The 22,010-nt window shown below is 54.8% G+C and overlaps 1 protein-coding gene across 6 annotated transcripts in view; it reads left to right on the forward strand.

Moving 5' to 3' along the window:
- The window catches only part of TMEM255B (transmembrane protein 255B), a 56,503-nt gene that overhangs the window by 26,097 nt on the left and 8,396 nt on the right, over positions 1–22,010 (forward strand). For 2 of the 6 annotated variants that reach the window (XR_010123495.1, XR_010123496.1), the window contains exons 4-8: positions 12,143–12,232; positions 17,240–17,320; positions 18,864–18,949; positions 19,853–20,012; positions 20,636–21,529. Coding sequence is in view for 3 of the 6 variants with exons in the window: in XM_063650680.1 (XP_063506750.1) it covers positions 12,143–12,232; positions 17,240–17,320; positions 18,864–18,949; positions 19,853–20,012 (417 nt within the window). In the remaining 3 variants the exon portion in view is untranslated. The remainder of the gene's footprint in view (positions 1–12,142; positions 12,233–17,239; positions 17,321–18,863; positions 18,950–19,852; positions 20,013–20,635; positions 21,530–22,010) is intronic. The other 4 variants (XM_063650680.1, XM_054447103.2, XR_010123497.1 and 1 more) reach the window with 3 other exon arrangements.

Genomic DNA, 22,010 nt, shown 5'->3' on the forward strand with positions numbered 1-22,010 from the left:
AGGTGTCTGGGGACCCTCCTCTAATTTTTATAATTTTTTTCTGGATATCTTGGTGGATTGGGAAACAAATTGGAGGAGGAGAAAAGTTTGACCTTCTCTAGATTCTGGGTCCAAATTGGTATATTTTAGCATCGTTTCAGTGAGGTGTGGTAAGAAAAGGGCAGGATTTTCCTGGGGCTCTTGTGTAATTTCTCTGAGTTTTTCATAATTAACTGCCTTATGGGCATTTTTGTCCATGCCTGCGAGGGGACGGGGATCATGTGGTCTCTTTGCCTGAAGCCAGTGTCTCCCTGTTGGTAAGTCCAATCTGGATCTCTACGGGGCCTGCATTGTTAGCCACTGGGTTTTATATTAGGGGTTGATTATGGAGTTTATCTGTGTTGGCCTCAGCTGAATGCCACACGCTCCTTTTCATCAGGCGTGAGGGTGGAGGTTAGAATTATATCAGTGTCACGCTAAGTTAAATTAAAGGATTGGGCTATGTGCAGGAATTCCCTGTGATAATGAGAGGGATTTTCAGAGAAAGATTCCAGGTGCTGTTGGATCTGTGACAAGTCAGACGTGGAGAAAATCAGACGTGGAGAAAGGGCCATGAACGCAAGCAGTGCTTTCAACCCCAGCCACTTCCTGGAGAGGGAGAATGGCAGAGGTGGCTTGACTGGCTGGGGTAGTTTCTGAATGGATGACTGGTGGAGAAGGAGGATGGGCGGGGTTTGGGGCTAAAGGCTTGGGGGTAGGAGGGGCCAACAGGATGGAGGGTTTGGTCGGGTGAGGAGCAGATGCAGAGGGTCGAGAGTACGGAGGGGGTTCATCTGCAGGGTCAGAAGGGGTTTCGGAGGAAGGGATTTCGGAGGAAGGGAAGACCTGGGGAGGGTTTTCTTTGAGAAGAAGGATTTCGTGAGGGGTGCAAGCATGACATAGGCAGGGCTGAAGAAAGCCTGAATATAGGGAACCTCTTGTCATTTGCTGCTCCTGGTTATAAAGTTGTCAAGGTCCCTGAGAATTTGAAAGTCAAAGATGCTGTTTTTGGGCCACTGGCTGTCATTATCTAGTTTGAATTGGGGCCAGGCCATGTTACCATAAAAAACTAAACGCTTTGGCTTTAGGCTCCCCTGTAAGCCAAGTTTGGTGAGGTTGTGAAGGAGACAGCTGAGCGGGGAGGGTGTAGGGATGTGAGATTGTTGGGCACCCATGTGGGCTGGTAAGAGGAGGCCGAGGGTGTCTGTTTTTGTTCTAGGTGTCTCCAGAAGAAAGACAGAGACCAAGATTCCTGTTTATAAAGAGGACAATTAACCTGAGAAGAGACTGGGAGTTCCCAAGATTTTCCCCAGCTTAATCCCACTGGTCCTCTGAGGACCAGGACAGCAGATCTGACTTTCCTGGGTACCATGAGAAAGCCAGGGGAGGGCAGATCTTACCAGTCAGCTGGATTCGTGTCTGGTGTTGGATGTTCCAGTTGGAATTGGCAAAGGGCCTCCCAGACTGGAGCCACGTGAGGAAGACAAAGAGAGAGAGAGAGGAGAAGAAGAGGAAGAAGAAGAAGAGGAAGAGGAAGAAGAAGAGAGGAGGAGGAGAAGGGAGGAGGAGGAGGAGGAGGAGAAGGAGACAAGGGTTAGAGAGTGAAATGCCCCTTGTGAGCGGTTGGAGGTGGATTTCTGAGACCTGAGGATTTTGAGAGCCCATTGGGGAGTAGCCCTGGCCCAAGCCTCGCAGTTCCCTTTGGGTCAGTTGTCCTCCTTATGCAAATTGCTTGGAAAGTAAAGTGAGAGAAAAGACAAGGCAGGTGGCCAGAGGCCCTCAGGATCTAGGAATTAGCTTGGGATGAGCTGCCACTGCCCACGGCTTCCTGGGTTGCAAGACAGCCTCTGCCCCCAACACCTGTCCTGGGTTTCGGCACCAAATGTAAGAGTTAAAGAGGAAAGAAACATGAAAAGTGGCTCAACCATCAAAGACAGGTTTATTTTGGAGAATAAACTTGAGTGGGGCTTCTGGTGAATTTAGGTCAGGAGTGTTCTCTCTTATATAAGGGTATTTAAGGGTTTAGGAAGCGGGGAGCTTATTGCAGGAGCAGAATGTTTCTGGGTGGAGGAGAGTTTTATTGCAAGGTTGGAATGTTTCTGGTTGGAGGTGTCATTTGTGGTTTATGGTCATGCTGACATTAGTCAGTAAGTTGATGTTTCTGGGGCTGGATTTAGGCAGTTTTTAGTCAAAGGGAACTTAAAATGGCAGTGTTTGTCCAAGACAGTGATGCCCCTGCTCTGTCACTGGCAAAGTGCCCAGGCTGAGAGTCATTTCCTGAAGTTCACTGCCCTGCACACGGGCACTGGCTTTGCCTTCTGGTTTCCACCTGCACTTCTAATACCATGACAGAGGTTGCCCTCCAGGCAAAACACTGCAGGGCAGAGAGGGAGGCTTGTGGGGTTCCCTCACCCCCAGCTGCGGTTTCTGACTCAGCTGGCACTGGGGTCTCATGTTTGCTCCTCGTCCTGCCTCTCCTGCTGTTGTCTTTAGCAAACGCATGAGCAAAGAGAGGTCCTAGACCACTGACAGAGAAATAGACCCACTGGAGGAGAGAGGCTGGAAAGCTGAAAAGTTCAATTAAAGAAACTTCTAAGTCAGCAGAAATTTAGAAATTCAGTCTCCCCAACATGAGCTTTCCCTGGTTTTGAAACCTTTTAGGTCATTGGTCAGGGTCAGAAGTAGGAATGGTTGCCGCTGGGCTTGGAGACCCCACTCTGGACGTGACTGTGGGTGCTGGATGTCCCCAGGCCTCCCTGTCCTCGTCTCGATGAAGGGATGATAGGGTTGCCCTCAGGGGCTCAGGAGAGGCAGGAGAAACACCTGGGATGGTGGCTTGACTTACTCACACATCCCTGTGTTTTCTCGGACACTCCCGGAGCCATCCCCACTGTCATCACAGTCTTTACTATCCCCACCGTCACCATTGTCACCATCGTCACCATCCCTACTGTCATCACTGTCATCGCCATCGTCACCATCCTGTCATCACTGTCATCACCATTGTCACCATCCTCACTGTCATTGCCATTGTCACCTTCCCCACTGTCATCACCATCCCTATCACCATCACTGTCGTCACTGTAATCACTGTCTTCACTGTCATCACCGTCCCCACTGTCTTCACTGTCATCACCATCCCCACTGTCTTCACTGTCATCACCGTCACCATCGTCACAATCCCCAGTGTCATCACTGTCATCACCATTGTCACCTTCCCCACCGTTGTCACCATCCCCATCACTGTTGTCACTGTCATCTCCCCACTTTCACCGTCATTGCCATCTTCACTGTCATTACCATCCCCACTGTCATCACCATTGTCTCCTTCCCCGTCATCACTGTCCCCACCATCACCATCACTGTTGTCACTGTAATCATTATCCCCACCATCTTCATTGTCATCGCCATCATCACCATCCCCACCGTCATCACCGTCACATTGTCACCATCCCCACTGTCATCACCATCATCACTGTCACCATTGTCACCATCATCACCTTCTCCACCGTTGTCACTGTCCCCATCATCACCATCACTGTCGTCACTGTCACCACCATCCCCACATCTTCATTGTCATCGCTATCATCACCATCCCTACCATCATCACCATCACCGTCATTGTCACCATCCCCACTGTCAACACCATCGTCACCTTCCACACCATTGTCACTGTCCCCATCATTGCCATCACTGTCATCACCATCATCACCGTCCCCACCATCTTCACTGTCATCGCCATCACCATCCCCACCATCGTTGCTGTTACCATCATCACCATCCCCACTGTCATCGCTGTTGTTACTGTTACCATTGTCACCTTCCACACCATTGTCACCGTCCCCACTGTCATCACCATCACCGTCATCACCGTCCCCACCGTCTTCACTGTCATTGCCATCGTCACCATTGTCACCATCATTACTGTGGTCACCACTGTCACCATCATTGCCATCATCACCGTCCCCATCATCGCCATTGTCATCACCATTGTCACCATCGTCACCATCACCATTGTCACCATCATCACTGTCATCACCATCACTGTCATCACCATCATCAGTGTCGTCACCCTCATCACCATCATCACTGTTGTCATCACCGTCACCGTCACCATCGTCAGTGTCATCACCATCACTGTTGTCACCATCATCACCATCACCATCATCACCATTGTCACCATTGTCACCACTGTCATCACCATTGTCACCATCGTCACCATCATCACCATCACCATCATCACCATTGTCACCACTGTCATCACCATTGTCACCATCGTCACCATCATCACTTGTCACCATCATCACCATCATCACTGTCGTTACCCTCATCACCATCATCACCATCATTACTGTCATCACCATCACCGTCATCACTCTCGTCACCAGCAGCAGCTGCTTCCTCTCTGCTGGGGAGTGAATTTCCTCCCTGGCATCCACACCAGAGAGCAGGCAGGAAAAGGAATTGCGGAGGAGCCATCAGAAGAAACCTTTACGATGGATTTCTCGTTTCTCGGTCTGGGCTGGTGGCCTTGGAGATCATCTGTAGTGGCCTCTCACTCACTGAGAAGGAGGCCACATCTCTGTTTTGTAGGAGGAGTGAGCCCTGTCCCAGGCTCACTAGTTACACATGTGACATGCACGGGGTGTGCCTTCACACAGGAGACCATGTTACCTGCAGTAATGGCGGGGCGTACCTTCACACAGGAGACCACGTTACTCATGGCAATGGGCCCCATAAGGCACTTCTGAGAGGTTCTAGTTGTTCGTTGTTTCATACCTGGACTCTGACACTTTAATGAACAGAACATGTGAAAATATGTCATAATTAAATAATTTTAAAATTTTGTCTCTAATAGAGAAAGCTTACAGTAGGCCTCGTGCAAACCTAGCTCCACAGTCAGCCACGTGCACGCGCAGGTGCGTCGGTGGAAGAGCTACACTGGCCGTCTTCCAGAGTCAACGGTCTGGATTTTAATTTTGTTGCTCTTCTTTATCACTTACTTATTAGCATTTGAAAAACATGTATTCTAGACTAAAATAATGCCTGATTGGTTTAAGTTGGAAAACAGTTTTCAAACGTTCTAAGAATTTCTTCAGTGTGTGGGGAAGGCTTAAAAGGACAGAGGCTGCCTGTTGCTGACCTGAGTGGTGCGGCTTCTCTTCTCTGTTTGCTCACAGAAACTGATGATAGGTGAAATGAGCAGGTCAAAGTTCAGGGTCTTTGGAGGGTGTGGATGGTGCGAGTGTAGGGTGTAGGCAGTGGCGACCATGTGGGGAGCCCCTGAGTTTTGTGGTTCTGGGACACCCGCACGGCAGGTGTGCAGGTCAGACGTGAAGAAGGGAACCTGGAGAGGAGATTGTTAATGAGCTGAAATTGTACACGGCTTACAACTGTGAGCAGGGACCTGCTTGTGAAGTGAATTAGGTTGTGCCTGGGAAAGCAGTGGGGAGGGGAGTGTGAGAGCCGTGGATGTGTCAAATGCTCGTGGTGAATCGCGTCAGCTGGGGCTGAGGGTGGCCCCTGGTTTGATGGCAGGCAGGGCATGGTGACCTTGGGAGGGGCAGATTTGGGCTTGGTGACCCAGGAAGGAGGAACCAGCTGCAGGTGCCGTCCACTCTCTCCAGGAGGTTTACTCGAAAGGAAGCGAGGCAGAGGAGAGGGCATGGACGGGGAGGAGGCGTCGAGAAGACATCTGTGGTTAAGACGGGACGGGCGGCTCCAGGTGTCGGCCAGGGGCACCATGCTGCAGAGGGGAAGGCGGAGGGGGTGGGGATGGGCAGCAGAGGCTGCATCAGGTGCCGGAGCTGGTGGCCTCTCGCAGGTGGAGCTGCTGGCCTGGGTGGGGGCTCAGGGGTCGCACTGCCTGCGTGGCCTGGCACTGGCCCAGCAGAGGCTCCTCTCTGCCCTCGGCTGGTGGCTCCCTGTGTCTCCTCCTGCCACACGTGGCCATCCTAGTGCTGGATTTATGGCGTACACAGCCATCTTAGCTGTCATCGTGTGGGTGATAACAGACCTGTGAGATGGAAGTGGCTGCTCTTGCCCATCCGGGCCCTGCCCCGTGCCGTCATCAGCACAGTGTCACCGCGTGGCCGCCCTCCACCCGTTTGTCTCTGCACACTCGACCCGTCTACTCCACCCGCACTTCTGCCCCTCACCATCGCCGCCACCTCCTGCCTGGGTCCTGCCGCTGCCCTCACCCCAGCCAGAGTTCTGGGAAACCCCAGGGCAGCTGGCTCCCCTCCCACTGACCACTGCACCCAGGGGCCGCGCCGCGCCTCCGTCCCTCCTGCCCCACTCATCCTGCCTCGTGGGAGCCACCGACCGACTGCCCTGGTGCTCCTTAGACCCACAAGCTGTGCTGTGGGGGCTTTGCAGGTGCTGCTGTGTGGCCTGGGCAGGGTCTCCACCTTGTTGATTCTCTGCTCGAATGTCCCAGACCACAGAGACCCAGCCACCCTCTTGAGGTAGCCGCACCCGGGCCACTCTCCCTCCCCACCTTATCGCCTTCCTTCTTTTCCTCTGATCACCACGACCTTATGCTCAGTGTGGGTTTTTTTAAAATCTACTTTCTTCTGTTGGAATGTAAACTCTGAGAGCAGAGACATTTGAAGGTGACCTTTGCTCAAGAGAAGATGCCCCAACAGAATGCAATGAGATCTTCACAGCCTTCAGTCCAGAGCCTTGTGGCTCCAGTGCAGGGACAGAGTTTCTCCTGGCAGTGGCCGTAGACACGCACAGTCCTCATGGGCTATGGAGAGTGGGTTGCTTGTATCTTTGGAGAATTGATTTGGTTCCTGCTATGCATGTTCTAGGTCACAAAAAATTTATCTGAACAAGAGTTAACAATACCTGGAAAAAAAGTCGTGACAGAGCCAGGCAGCCCAGGAGGATGTGGGCTGTTCCCTGAGGCAGCTCTCGTGAGGCTGGTTCTGGCAATGACTTTCGGACTCAGCCAGAGGAGCTGGAGGAGGCCATTTCCAATGTCTTTCCCAACACCACTGCCTGGACTCGGGTTGAAGCACCATGAGAAGCTCTTGGCATTTTCATGTTCCTGGCTGTCCTAGTGCTGACTGACCAGGCACATGGACATCCTAACACTGAACTGACCGTGTACATGGACATCCTAGCCCTGGACTGACTGGGCACGTGAACATCCTATCACTGGACTGACCGTGTACGTGGATGTCCTAGTGCTGAACTGACCAGGCACATGGACATCCTAACACTGAACTGACCGAGCATGTGGACATCCTAGCGCTGGATTCACTGGGCACATGGACATCCTAGCACTTGACTGACCTGGCATGTGGACATCCTCGCGCTGGATTCACCGGACACATGGACATCCTAGCGCTGGACTGACCAGGCACATGGACATCCTAGCGCTGGATTCACCGGGCACGTGGACATCCTAGCGCTGGACTGACCTGGCATGTGGACATCCTAGTGCTGGATTCACCGGGCACATGGACATCCTAGCGCTGGATTCACTGGGCACATGGACATCCTAGCGCTGGACTGACCTGGCATGTGGACATCCTAGCGCTGGATTCACTGGGCACATGGACATCCTAGCTCTGGACTGACCAGGCATGTGGACATCCTAACACTGAACTAACCGGGCACGTGGACATCCTAGCTCTGGACTGACCGGACACGTGGACATCCTAGCACTGAACTGACCGGGCACGTGGACATCCTAGCGCTGGATTCACTGGGCACATGGACATCCTAGCACTGGACTGACCTGGCATGTGGACATCCTAGCGCTGGACTGACCGGGCACGTGGACATCCTAACACTGAACTGACCAGACACGTGGACATCCTAGCACTGAACTGACCGGGCACATGGACATCCTAGCGCTGGACTGACCGGACACGTAGACATCCTAGCACTGAACTTGCTGCGCGTGGCCACACTCTCGCTGAATTTTACCTTTCACACTGAAAGAGCGGGAGGAAGGACAGCCAGGCAGAGCTGGGACATTTGCGAGGACGTTCGCAGGGTGGGAAGCGTTATGCATGACCAGGTTCGAATGTGTTAATGAAACATGGATGATGGAAGGTAGACCCTGCAATTTTTAGGGATGCTCTAACAATTCTGTGCTTGTGTGAAGCTTTGGGTGAAATGGGATGGGGGTGAAATATCAACACCTCTCAACGGTCTGGGCCTGTGTCCTGCCCAGAGCTGGGTTGCAGCGGGTTCCTGGCTCCATGGCATTCATGAGGGGTTACTGGGTTGGAAGATGAACATCCAGGGCCAGCAGATCCTGGCAGAGTCTCTGCTGCACGTATTTATGGTGAGAGACCCAGCAGAGCCTGGATGAGTCACCTGCCACCCACTTCTGAAAGTGGCCGGGGCATCTAGTGGGTGGCACCTGCCGGCCGCCGAGCTGGACAGGGACGCTGGATCCTCCTGGGATGGCTTTGGCTCCCACTAGGCAGATGTGGGCTTCCTAACGTTGGGCAGCCTCAACGAATCTGGGGGACCACACTGGTCACAGACCCCTCAGGGATCTGAGGGAGCGACGTCGTGTGGACAGATGTCCCCCTGGGGACACCAGTGGCTCTGAGGGTGGTCGGCTCAACCAGGAGCAGGGAAGGGGTGCTTGTGCTCCTTAGCTAATGCGCCATCTGAGCGAAAGATGTTTAGAGCCCCAAGTCCTTAGAGCCGTACCTGCAAAATGCAAATTGTGATGATGACGTCACAGTTGTGCGGATTAGAAGGATGTGCTGAGCGAAAGAACTTTGGAAGCTTTAAAGTGATTTTATTCATCTTTAAGTCTTTCTTCCTTCTGCCTCTTTGGTTGGGAATTGTGCCCAACAGAAACCGGGAGTTCTTAAGGAGAGTGTGCAGTGGTGACTGGACCACGGCCCCTCTGCGTCCTTGCATCTAATGCTGGAAGCATCTCTGCAGGCATGATGGGACGTGACACCGCTCTCCCTGCAATGCTAGAGCGAGGCGCGCAGCCCCCTGATCCAGGCCGGCACCCACGAGAAGAGTGCACTGTGGGGCAGCAACATCCCCCAGAACTGCGGGAGGCCCCAGAGCTGGGGACGCGGCCCGGATGGAGGCCGGCTTTCATCTTCCTCTGGGAAGGTGGAGGGGCTTGGCCCCGACTGGGAAACCTCGAACGTTGCCCTCTGAGCCTTCTGTGTGTGTTTTTATGTATTTGTTCAAACAGTTACATTTTTAATGTATTTTACGTATTTATACCTAACTGAATGTAGGAAATTTCAGTTAGGTGTAATTTCTGCCCGCTGTTTTTACACAGCTCTGCAGAATAATCATTTTACTTGTATGCAGCAGTTTCACCAGGAAAATAGGGAGACAAAGGAAGTCTCTTGCCTTCGGCCACACATCCTTGGCATTGACGACCTTCTGACAGTAACACGCTGGTGCAGCTCACCCCCAGCCCCACACATAGTGGCCTCTGCCCCACCTCAGTGGGCCCCAGTCCCACCGACGTGCAGCCCCCAGCACCTTCCCCATCTCCCCTTGAGGAAATTCTGTTTATTCTTCCAGGACTAGTTCAGGCCTTCCTTCTTTCTCAGGGTGCAGTGAGGCCTTCCTTGTGTGTACACCCAGAGTCCTGGCTTATGCTTTGCTATGGTGGCCGTCAGACGGGGTCAGCTGTTGAAGGGGGAACCTGCCTCATCTGTCTGTTCCTCCAGCACACTGGGCAGCTACACCATGTGATGGGCTCCGTCATTATTTAGTCAGTTGAACCAGAGCAATTAGGCAGAAGAAGAGATTTTTAAATTGCCACAGCCTGTAGAAAGTCCAAATAGAAATAAGCTTTTGGTTCAGACCCAGGCTACTGCAGCCATGGTTTTCTGCACAGCTTCCTTCTGGGAGCACCTCAACTTTCTTTTAGGCAGTTGATGATAAAATGCCAGAAACGTGAGACGCGGGAAGGGTGGGGATGCGCCTGTTTTGTTCATGTCTGCGCCTGCAGCACCGGGCTGCGTATCCTGTGGGGACGCTGGAACGTCCGTGACGCTCATGAATAAGTCAGTGAGCCCAGCACCTCCCTTTTCAGAGGGGGAACCAAGGACCACAAGGGGCAAGTCCAGCCCAGCAGTTCAGAGAATCCTCCGGAAGGACTCAACGTGCTAGCTCTGCTCTGCTCTGCTCTGCCTGGGGAGGTGGAAGGGGGGATGCGAGGGTAAGGGCTCCGGTCCAAGGCTACCCCAAGAACCCTTGTGCTGCCCTTGGGTCTGGTGGCCACGTCCCCCTCTGCCCCCTCACACAGCCACTGGGAGCCAGAGCTCAGGGGTGTCGGCCAGCTTCATACTAACTGCCCAGACTTTGTTCAGACCTGCCTCTTCTCGTAAACCTAAAATATGTATTTTGGAAGGGCACATGCTTGATGTCTGAGCTCTTAGAATGTCTTGTCTGATCTGCTATGGCGGAAAGTTGCCTTAGAAGAAGAAAGGTGCCCGCAGGTAGGAAAACCATCTCTCTGTAACTCACGCAGGGACCGTGTCGGTCTGGGGCCCACCCGAGGATGCACTGACTTTCGTGGACTTGCTCTCCGGCCCACTGCCCCAGCCCTGCCACCTCATCACTCACATTTAATGCAAGGTGTCATCTGTGACTGCCAAGCGTGGGCTCACCAGGAAGCCACCGGTTGACAGCTCTTCCTCTGCTGAAGGATGAAAACACCCAGACTTGCAGTGAGGGTGCCCACTGTTTAAAAAAGAAGCTGCACTTTCCTCCTCAAAAGGGCTTGGCCAGCAGCGTGGTGCGCCCTGGACTGGCTCTGATGGGGCTTCCAGGGAGAACCCCCAGCAGGCCTGTGGTGTGGAGGGTCAGGAGGAGAGGGAGGGGCAGGCGGCCACCACTGGTCCATGGCCTGAAAGGTTTGGGCCCGCCAGCCCCCACCCCCCGCCTTCTGCTGCTGTGGGGCTTGCTGGGAACACGTCCCACCTGCGAATCCAGCGGGTAGCGTTAGAGCCGTGGCAGATGGGCTGGATTTGGCTGCTGTTTGGGTTGCGGGTGACGACAGGTGTGCAGCCCAGGGCAGAGATGGACACACAGGGCCATGCTGACATCAGGGGGAAGAGGCCACGGCAGTTCCACGTGAGGGTCACCGTCGATGGAACTCCTTCCTCCACACACTTGGCTCCCCAGGGAGAAGGAAGGTCGGGGTGCCTCTGCCGGGCGTCTTTGCGAGTGTGAGGAGGAGACCACTCTGCTCAGTCGGCTCTGCTTTGATGAGAGCTTAGTGGTCTGGACGAGCACCCACGCTCGTGCCTGGTGCGCAGGACAGGTCCGAACAGACTCAGGCTTCCCCCGTCCCTGAGTAGCACCACAGTGCCCGAGCCGCAGGCCCTCCCTCTGCTGTCACCGATGGGTTCTGCTTGTCACTGGGACCTCTTTCCCGAGCCGGCAACTCATCCACTGGGACGGAACCAAGCGAGATGCCAACTCGGGGCCACAGTTTTCAGCGGCCATTCAGGAGGGTCTGCTCTGCCCAGTGTGGTACCGAGCCAGGCACCGAGAAGAGAATGACAGCACTTGCCCTCTGGTCAGGGCTCCACAGGGATGGAGACTCCCTGCCAGTTTTTAGGGTTAGGGCAGGACACCCCGCTTTATAGCAGAGTTTGTAGTGGCAAGAAATTGCCAGCTGTTTAACTATGCATCAGAGTGCACTGGTTAACTAACGCACTCTAAACCATTCCTGGCTCCAAGCTCCAAGATGATTAGGTAAGAAAAGCAGGTTGTGCAACAGTGTGTGAAGCTGATCCGATGACTGTAAAGGCCTGTGGCAAGCGTGCACATGTGTGTGCGTGTGATGAGCACACGTTAGCGTTGGGCACACGGCCTGCCGTCAGCGGTTGCTTCTCAGAGGCGCGTGCCAAGGGCCCAGGGATGGCAACGCCCTTCTGTGCTGAAGGTGCCTGGGTGGGTCTTGTGGAATAGACGTGTGAGGACGACCCACAGGGTGGAGTCTGGCCTGGCCAGGGCTGGAAGTCGTAGGACAAAAGGCAGAGGTGAGAAGAGGCAGTTCTGTGAAAGAAGCCCCGCCCTCGAGCTGGGACTTTGAATTGGTTTGCGTTTGAAAACCGGGGTTGGTAAAAGCTGGGCACCCACACCTCTTCTTCCGTTGCAGCTGGTGGCAGCGATCGTGTTTATCAGTTTTGGCGTGGTGGCCGCCTTCTGCTGTGCCATCGTGGACGGTGTATTTGCAGCACAGCACATTGTGAGTACACTGTAATTGTGTGCACAGTCGCTTTCCGGGGCTGAAAGAGTCGACGTGAAAAAAGCACAATTTCATTTTGCAGATCTCAGCTCAGACAGCTTCACAGTCAGTCTCCACGCTGGGGGTTGCCAGTGACTGTCTCTCCTCTCAGCAAGTCTCATTTCCTACACAACGAACTTCCCTCTCCACACACACTACACACACCATACAACACTCAGAGGACACAGCACACACCACAACAGAGTACACAGCACACACCATTCAACACACAGATCACACAGCACACACACCACACAGAGCACACAGCACACACCACACAACACACAGAGCACACAGCACACACCACAACAGAGCACACAGCACACAGAGCACACAGCACACACCACAACAGAGCACACAGCACACAGCACACAACACACAGAGCACACAGCACACAGCACACAGAGCACACAGCACATACAACGTAGCACACACCACACACAACGCAGCACACACACCACACAGAGCACACACCACACAACACAGACAGCACACAGCACACACACAACAGAGCACACAGCACACACCATACAACACAGATCACACAGCACACACACCACACAGAGCACACAGCACATACATCACACATAACACAGCACACACACCACACAGAGCACACAGCACATACATCACACATAACACAGCACACACACCACACACAACACAGCACACACCACACACCAGAGCACACACCACACACACCACAGAGAGCACACAGCACATACACCACACAGAGCACACACCACACAGAACACACACCACACACACCACACAGCACACAGCACACAAACCACAACAGAGCACACAGCACACACACCACACACAACACAGCACACACCACACACCAGAGCATACACCACACAGAGAACATACCACACACAACACAGCACACACAACACAGCACACACACCACAGCACAGACCACACACCAGAGCACATACCACACACACCACACAGAGCACACAGCACACACACCACACAGAGCACACAGCACACACAGCACACACAACACAGCACACACCACACACCAGAGCACACACCACACACACCACACAGAGCACACAGTACACACACCACACAGAGCACACAGTACACACACCACACACAACACAGCACACACCACACACCAGAGCACACACCACACAGAGCACACAGCACACACACCACACAGAGCACACAGCACACACACCACACAGAGCACACAGCACACACAGCACGCACACCACACGGAGCACACAGCACACACACCACACACACCACACAGAGCACACAGCACACACACCACACAGTACACACCACACACACATACACACCACACCACACACTTTTCACCTCTAAATGAACAGGTTTTCTCTAAAATCGCAGGCCGAGGAATCATTTCTGTGTCCTCCTGAGGTGGGTCCTCAGCCTCCGGTGGGCTGCACCATCCCCCCCTCCTCCCTGGCTGGGCTCCTGGGTGGGCTCTCACCATCTGGGTGGCAGCTGGTCCCCGGGAGCAGCCGAATTGCTTGTCATGAACTCTCAGACCAAACCTGTGATTGTTTTTCCTTCTTTTTCCATAAATCACACTGAAAGGCACTGAAGGTTAGTGTTAGCCCTTTGTCTGCCCCAGCGGTTTCATTATATGAAGGCAAGTGTGGGAGCACATTCACAAAACACATGTGCGTGCACGCATGCACACACCACGGCTCACATGCTCACGCTCACACATGCACGCACGCGCGCGCACACACACACACTCCCACGGAGGTGTGTCACGGGAGCTTTCTCAGCGGGTGGCTGGGTGACTTGCTATTCCACAGCTTCCAGACGGTGGTTTCCACTGTGCTCCAGGCGCCCGTGGCCGTGGCTCCGCTGAGGAGCAGGGTCCGGTCTCTGACCGCAGTCGGGGGTGTCCCCAGGCTCCGGACCTCAGGCGCCTGTCCACTCTGGAGGGCCACGCAAGGTGTGCATCTAGGCAGGCGTGGGAGCCTCTTGGTTAGAAACAAAGCAGGGCCCCTGGCCAGGGCCTCCCAGGGCTGACTTTAGGACGAATGCGCAGACGGCATTCACCGGAGCTCAGACGCCATCGAGGAAAACGTGGCACTGCCTCGTGTGCTGCTGAGGAAGAAGACAGACGGTGAATTACAGCTCTAAGGGCGTCATATGGGGACGTGCGTGCCTTCCAACTGTTGAGAGAGGCTGAGGACACCATGCTGCTAGGCCTCTGTCCCCATGGGGTTCGGGCACGCCGCCCTCCCTCCCGGCAGGAGCCTCTGTCCGTGGGGTTGGGGTGCATTGCCCTCTCTCCAGGAAAGAGCCTCTGTCCCCTTGGGCTCTTCATCGTTACCTGTGGTCTCATGTCTGTCCCCTCAGGGGAAGATAAACACCCAGAGACAGAGACTTGTGTCTGCTTCCTCCATTGCTGTGTCACCTAGAACGCATCCGGCCATAATAGTACTTCACCAGTGGGGGCCCAAAGGACCGATGAGTGATTCTCCGTCTCATCTGTTGCAGTGTTACTAGTGGTTTCTAATACTTTTCTTGGTTCAGAACTAGGAGCGCTTTGAGAAATACTAATAAAACTAAACGTGGGCAATGCAACCCTAGCTTATTTGCAGGTGATGCAGTTTTGTGGCATTTTAGTTTTGGTACTTCCTGCTGTCCTCTACCATAGCAATTACAAGCACTTTGCAATGGTCAGTTTATGGGTCTGTCTGCTTCACTAGTCTATAAATCCCTTAAGGGCAAGAACTGTGTCTCGTTATCCTTACCATTTGGCACTGTGTCTGCTCCATGAATGTTGCAGATGGTCGGATGGATTGATAGTTGGATAGGGCCACAAATGGGTGTATGGCTGAATGGTTGGATGGATGGATAGAAGGATGGATAATGGGTGGATGACAGAGGAATGGATGGATGGGTGGATGTGGATGAATGGAAGTATGGGTGATGGATGGATGGATAGAAGGACGGATGATGGATGGATGGATGGATGTGGATGAATGGAAGGATGGATGATGGATGTGGATGGATAGAAGGATGGATGATGGATAGGTAGGAGGATGGATAATGGATGATGGATGGATGATGGACAGATGGAAGGATGGAAGTATGGATGACAGATGGGTGGATGGGTGGATGTGGATGAATCAAAGGATGGATAATGGATGGATGATGGGTGGATGGATGGAAGGATGGATGGATACATGGATGGATGGATGGATGGAAGGATGGATGACAGATGGGTGGATGGATGGATGTGGATGAATAGAAGGATGGATAATGGATGGATGATGGATGGATAGAAGGATGGATGATAGATGAGTGGATGGAAGGATGGATGACAGATGGGTGGATGGATGGATGTGGATGAATAGAAGGATGGATAATGGATGGATGATGGATGATGGATGGATGGATAAAAGGATGGATGACAGATGAATGGATGGGTGGATGTGGATGAATCAAAGGATGGATAATGGATGGATGATGGATGGATGGTTGGATGATGGTTGGATGGATGGATGTGGATGAATGGAAGGATGGATAATGGATGGATGATGGATGGATGGATAGAAGGATGGATGATAGATGAGTGGATGGATGGATGTAGATGAATGGAAGGATGGATGATGGATGTGGATGGATAGAAGGATGGATGATGGATAGATAGAAGGATGGATAATGGATGATGGATGGATGATGGACAGATGGAAGGATGGAAGTATGGATGACAGATGGGTGGATGGATGGATGTGGATGAATGGAAGGATGGATAATGGATGGATGATGGATGGATGGATAGAAGGATGGATGGATACATGGATGGATGGATGGATGGGTGGATGGATTGATGTAGATGAATGGAAGGATGGATAATGGATGGATGATGGATGGATGGATAGAAGGATGGATGATAGATGAGTGGATGGATGGATGTAGATGAATGGAAGGATGGATGATGGATGTGGATGGATAGAAGGATGGATGATGGATAGATAGAAGGATGGATAATGGATGATGGATGGATGATGGACAGATGGAAGGATGGAAGTATGGATGACAGATGGGTGGATGGATGGATGTGGATGAATGGAAGGATGGATAATGGATGCATGATGGATGGATGGATAGAAGGATGGATGGATACATGGATGGATGGATGGATGGGTGGATGGATTGATGTGGATGAATGGAAGGATGGATAATGGATGGATGATGGATGGATGGATAGAAGGATGGATGATAGATGAGTGGATGGATGGATGTAGATGAATGGAAGGATGGATGATGGATGTGGATGGATAGAAGGATGGATGATGGATAGATAGAAGGATGGATAATGGATGATGGATGGATGTTGGACAGATGGAAGGATGGAAGTATGGATGACAGATGGGTGGATGGATGGATGTGGATGAATGGAAGGATGGATGATGGATGCATGATGGATGAATTAATAGACAGATGTGGAGGATGGAAGGAAGAATGGGTGGATGCATAGATGATTGATTGGATGATTGGATGGATGGTTGGGTGGGTGGGTGGATGATTGGATGGTTGGAGGGATGAGTTTATTAGTCTGAAATCCTTCTTGCTACCTTCCTAGTAGAAGAGACAATATTTTCTTTTATGAAACGATGCAGGAGCCTAACACCTGTGGTGTGGGGTGGTAGGGATGCCCCTCAAAAGGCCAAGCACCTGTCTCCCTTCTGCTGCCCTTGTTGACTGATGGAGAATATGCATGGCCCGAGGTACCCTCCCATGGGGCTTTCTGCTGTCTGCCCTCCTGGATGCAGCAGCCCAGCCGTTCTGCAGGGATCATGGAGTCTCCCGTCTTGTGTTCTCTGTCTGGGAGGCTCAAGTTGGTGTTGGCTTTGGTCCTTGAGGCCCCTGAGCCTGAGACCCACAGGACGGGAATTGCCTCTGGCCTCTCCTGCCTGGAGGCACCTGTTTTATTCCATCTGTGTTTATCTGTTTCTCTAGGAACCGAGGCCCCTCACCACGGGAAGATGCCAGTTTTACTCCAGTGGGGTGGGGTACTTGTACGACGTCTACCAGACAGAGGTGAGCAGGAGCACTGAGATTCACATGGGTTTTGCTCAGCTAACCCCACCGACCCCACGTGGTTTTCCCTGCACACAGGCATGGTCTGAATATTTTGATTCTAATAGTTCCTGGGGGTCTCCCCTGCAGGTGGTAAACCATTGATGCCCCCTGTGTTTGGGGCCTTGACACTTCGATGTGCTGTATTTCACTCTGGAGTCAGAGCTCCCGACTTGCTTCATTAAATCACAACAGTCTCAGAGTTCATGTGTCCAGTTCTGTATGGCTCTTCCAATTAGCATTTTTCTAACTTAATTATTGCAATAAGAAGCAAGGTTAATACATTTACCGTGTCCGAGAAACTTCTGGATTTCCCTGAGCCACCGACAGCGGCAGTGTGACCTCATTTCTCTTTCCAGGTGAGTGAGATGCGGGGAGTGATGACCCGCGGGCGGCCGCCGCCTTCTCCAGGACCATCCGAGGGCACAGCTCTGTGACGGTGCTGTGTCTCGCGCCTGCCCTGTGTGGATTCCTGGCTTTAACTAAACACAGCCTCTCATCCTTAGCACGGGTGTCAGAGGAGGAGGAGGAGCCAGAGGCCCTCTCAGTGGCCAGCACCTGCCAGCTTGTCTGGGACTCTCCAGCAGCTGCTGGGAGGCATCCTGTGTGTGTAGGGGGGGAGGATAGGCAGGAGGCATCCCGTGTGTGTGTAGGGGGGAGGTGTCCTGTGTGTGTGTATGTGTGTGTGTGGAGGTGTCCTCTGTGTGTGTGTGTGTGTGTGTGGGGAGGCATCCTCTGTGTGTGTGTGTGTGTGTGTGTGTGTGTGTGTGGAGGTGTCCTCTGTGTGTGTGTGTGTGTGTGTGGGGAGGCATCCTGTGTGTGTGTGTGTGTGGGGGGAGGCGTACTGTGTGTGTGAGTGGGGGGGAGGCGTCCTGTGTGTGTGGGGGGGAGGCATCCTGTGTGTGTGTCAGGGGAGGCGTCCTCTGTGTGTGTGTGTGTTTGTGTGTGTGTGTGGAGCCGTCCTCTGTGTGTGTGTGTTTGTGTGTGTGTGTGGAGCCGTCTTGTGTGTGTGTGTTGGGGGGTGTCCCCTGGCCAGGGCTTTCAAGGTTGTCACACGGAGGTGGCAGGTGTCTCTTCCGAGGCTGCCAGTGCTCAAGCCTGTGGGGACGGCGCCCTGGGACGGGGCCTGTTCTGCCGCCCTCCAGGCTCTCAGGCTTCTGTGCACCCCACGCCGAGGGCCTCCTGGGCTCTGTCCTTCTGCCCACGCACGCTGATACTTCCCTCTGCTCCTGGGATCATGGAGAAGCAAGGCCTCTCCTCCGAGCCCCGGTTATCGGCCTCTGGGACCAGCCTGTGCCCCTGACCTCTCCTGCAGGAAGGGTCCTGGCCCCCGAGCCCCCAAGCCTCTGCATCTGGAGTCGGGGGCAAGTCAGGAGGGGCAGCTGCTTGGCTGGGCCTGAGTGGCGGCTCCCAGCTCCCACGAGGCAGCCCTGCCCTTGGTGGGGTGGGTGAGGTGGGTGAGGTGGTGGGCGGCCTGTGACCTGACAAGGCCTCTCTGCCCCAGGTCACCTGTCACTCCCTGGATGGCAAGTGCCAGCTGAAGGTGAGGAGCAACACCTGCTACTGCTGTGACCTCTACACCTGCGGGAGGTGAGGGACGCTGGGGACCCCCGTATCTACACCTGCGGGAGGTGAGGGGTGCCGGGGACCCCCGTATCTACACTTGTGGGAGGTGAGGGGTGCCGGGGACCCCCGTATCTACACTTGTGGGAGGTGAGGGGTGCCGGGGACCCCCGTATCTACACCTGCGGGAGGTGAGGGGCGCCGGGGACCCCCGTATCTACACCTGCGGGAGGTGAGGGGCGCCGGGGACCCCCATATCTACACCTGCGGGAGGTGAGGGGTGCTGGGGACCCCCGTGTCTACACCTGCGGGAGGTGAGGGACGCTGGGGACCCCCATATGTGCCTGCAGGGGCGAGGCCCCCATCCTTCGGCTCCCGACATCACCTCCCCAGGCCCCTGCACCTACATCATCTCCTTTACTCCTTAGATGTTTACATGAGGAAAGGACATTGAGTCCATTTCACAGATGAAAAGACAGAGGCTCTGAAAGGTTGATCTGCCCAAGAGGACACAGCCCGTGTGTGTCGGGCGAGAGTTTAAACCTGGCCTGGCCTCTGAGGCCCCAGGCATGGCCCCCTCTTGGGACAGGGGCCCGTGATCCCGACAGCCTTCCCATCCTGGCATGAAGACAGAGATGGCTCAGCCAGGGCCCAGACACCCGTCCTGCCAGGCCATCGAGGCGGAGGGGCTGGCCTGCCAGGCCCAGCTGCCGCTCTTTGCCACTGTGGGCCCCAGGTGGGGAGCCTCACAGGCCAATCCCATCAGACATAGGTTTGATCTCCCAGAGCGGTGCAGGGACAGGCGTTGACTGGGCTCCAGCCCTGATTTCCTCCCCCAGCCCTGCAGGGCTCAGGTCCAGAGGACACAAGTTTAACTTGTGGGTGGTCACTTGCCTCGTGTGGTGACGCCGTGGTGCCCTCTCTGTACAGCGCAGAGCCCTTGCCCGCCTACTATGAGTTCATCGGCGTCCGCGGCTGCCAGGACGTGCTGCACCTGTACCGCCTGCTCTGGGCCTCTGCGGTTCTAAACGTCCTGGGCCTGTTCCTGGGCATCATCACCGCCGCCGTCCTGGGGGCCTTCAAGGACATGGTGAGGCCCCTCGGTGGGACGCCTACTGCTCACTGGGAGCCAGGGCTCCGGGTCCATTTCCCCGGGGTGGGCTGGGGGGCCTCCAGCCCTCACTTTACAGATGGGGCACTGAAGCCCATGCGTCTGTCAGCAGGGGTCAGGGTGACAGCTGGCGTGCACCGACTCACCTTGGGGCCGTCCTGTCCCAAGCCTGTCACAAGAATCACCTGATTTAATCCTTGCCTCCCCGCTGAGGTGGGCACAGCCATCCCCAAGAAACAATGTTCAGCTCCAAGAGGGAGGCCCAGCCCTTGTGCACTAAGCTCCCATCGTTAGCAACTGCCTGGGGCTTCAGATGGGCAGGTCTGGGCTGGGGCCGGGCTGATGCCTTCGCAAACCCCAGAGGCGAGACCCATACAGCCAGGATTGGCCTGGGCAGGAGGAGGGAGGGACGGGGCCCCTCGCGGGAGGTGGGCTGGACCCGTCCTGGAAAGGCCGGCCCTCGCCCGGGAAACCACAGGGAAATCACTGGCCCAGGCTGGCTGTCCTCTCCCTTCTCCCTCCTCTGCCCTCACCTGGCGCCTGTTTCAAACCAGATGTTCTCGTGGTGTGCAGCTAGCAAACCCCACCCCCTGAACTTGCAGAGAAGCTGTAAGGGATGGGCAGCCAGGAGTGAGGGAGCCCCAACCCCAGAACATCCAAACGGCAGCCCAGGGATGAGGGACGCCCCCTCTTGCACCCACACCAGGACGCCTGGCAGCACCAGGCAGACGCACATCCTGCAGGCCAGACCCGGCCCAGCGTGGCAGCGAAAACACTCCTGAGCGGCTTCTCCATGCCCTATTCATCCCAGAGACTGCCCATGACTAAAAAGTAACTCAGTTTGTAACCCTCCTGCCATCTGCTTCTCAGCTCCTCCTTTTCTCAACACTTTCGTGCTTCCAGACAAAACTGGTGAAGCTGAGAGTGACCCTGGCATCCCGAGGTCCAGCCCTCTGGCTCCCCACCCAGTGGCCCCCCAAGCCCCACCCTGGGCCCGTAGACGCCCACACACCAACACAAGACAGGCGCCTCCCAGGGGTCCTTGCTCTGCGGTGACAGCCGGCCGGCCCCTGTGGTGGGAGTGGGAGTCTGGGGTCGGGAAGGGTCTCTGCCAGGATCGTGCGGGCTCCGGGCGCCTTTGGCGTCTCCTCGGTGCAAGCCTCTCTGCCTCGGCGGTTCAGTGTCTCCTCTCAGCGGCTGTCCTAGGAAGAACTGCAGCCGGACTGTAGACAGGACACAGAAACGCTTGTCTGGTGCAGGCGCCATGCTCGCCGCACAGGCCCAGGGTGTCCAGGGTTTTCCGGAAGGGGCTCGTGTGTTCATCAAAGCCCGTGATAACATGCTGGAGTGCAGGATCAGGAACAGGAGATACCTCAAGGGCCAGCCCACAATGCAGCCACACCCGGCTCCAGGAAGTCTTCCTCGAACCCAAAGCTCAGGGGTGCAGAGCAAGGAGAGGGCTTGCTAACCTTCACACCCACCAAGCAGGCACTCTTGTGAGTTTAATTGATTTTGCCATTTAAACATTCCAAGCTGGACGTGCCCTTCGTAGACGAGGGCAAATTACTTGTGACGGGTGCGTGGGAGGCACTTAACGTGCCGGCAAGGGCGGGCGGCTGAGCCAGCCTCTCAGGGGCCTCCTTTGCGTGTGACTCTGTGGCCCCCGTGTTCTCTGGTTTCTGTGCACTTGCCCCGGCCCCATCCTCAGGCCACCCCTGGCTCAGAGGCCTCCCCACCCCTCTACCTCTCAGAACTGCAGATCTCCTGCCCCTCCCTCACAGAGCATGACCCTCCATGCCCATCCACCTCCCAGGCCCACCTCGGCTGCCCCCCTGCTCTCTGCAGGGTCTGAGGCAGAAGCACGGCCTCCTGCACGTGTGGACCAAGGACCAGCTGCCCAGAAGGCCCTGCCCCTTCCCACCCTCCAGTGCCCACTGGGCAGGGGGCTCCCTCCCAGCCCCAGGGGTGCGGGTAGCA

This window comes from Pongo pygmaeus, chromosome 14, assembly GCF_028885625.2.
Source record: "Pongo pygmaeus isolate AG05252 chromosome 14, NHGRI_mPonPyg2-v2.0_pri, whole genome shotgun sequence".
In the NCBI taxonomy this organism is placed as follows: Eukaryota; Metazoa; Chordata; class Mammalia; order Primates; family Hominidae; genus Pongo; species Pongo pygmaeus.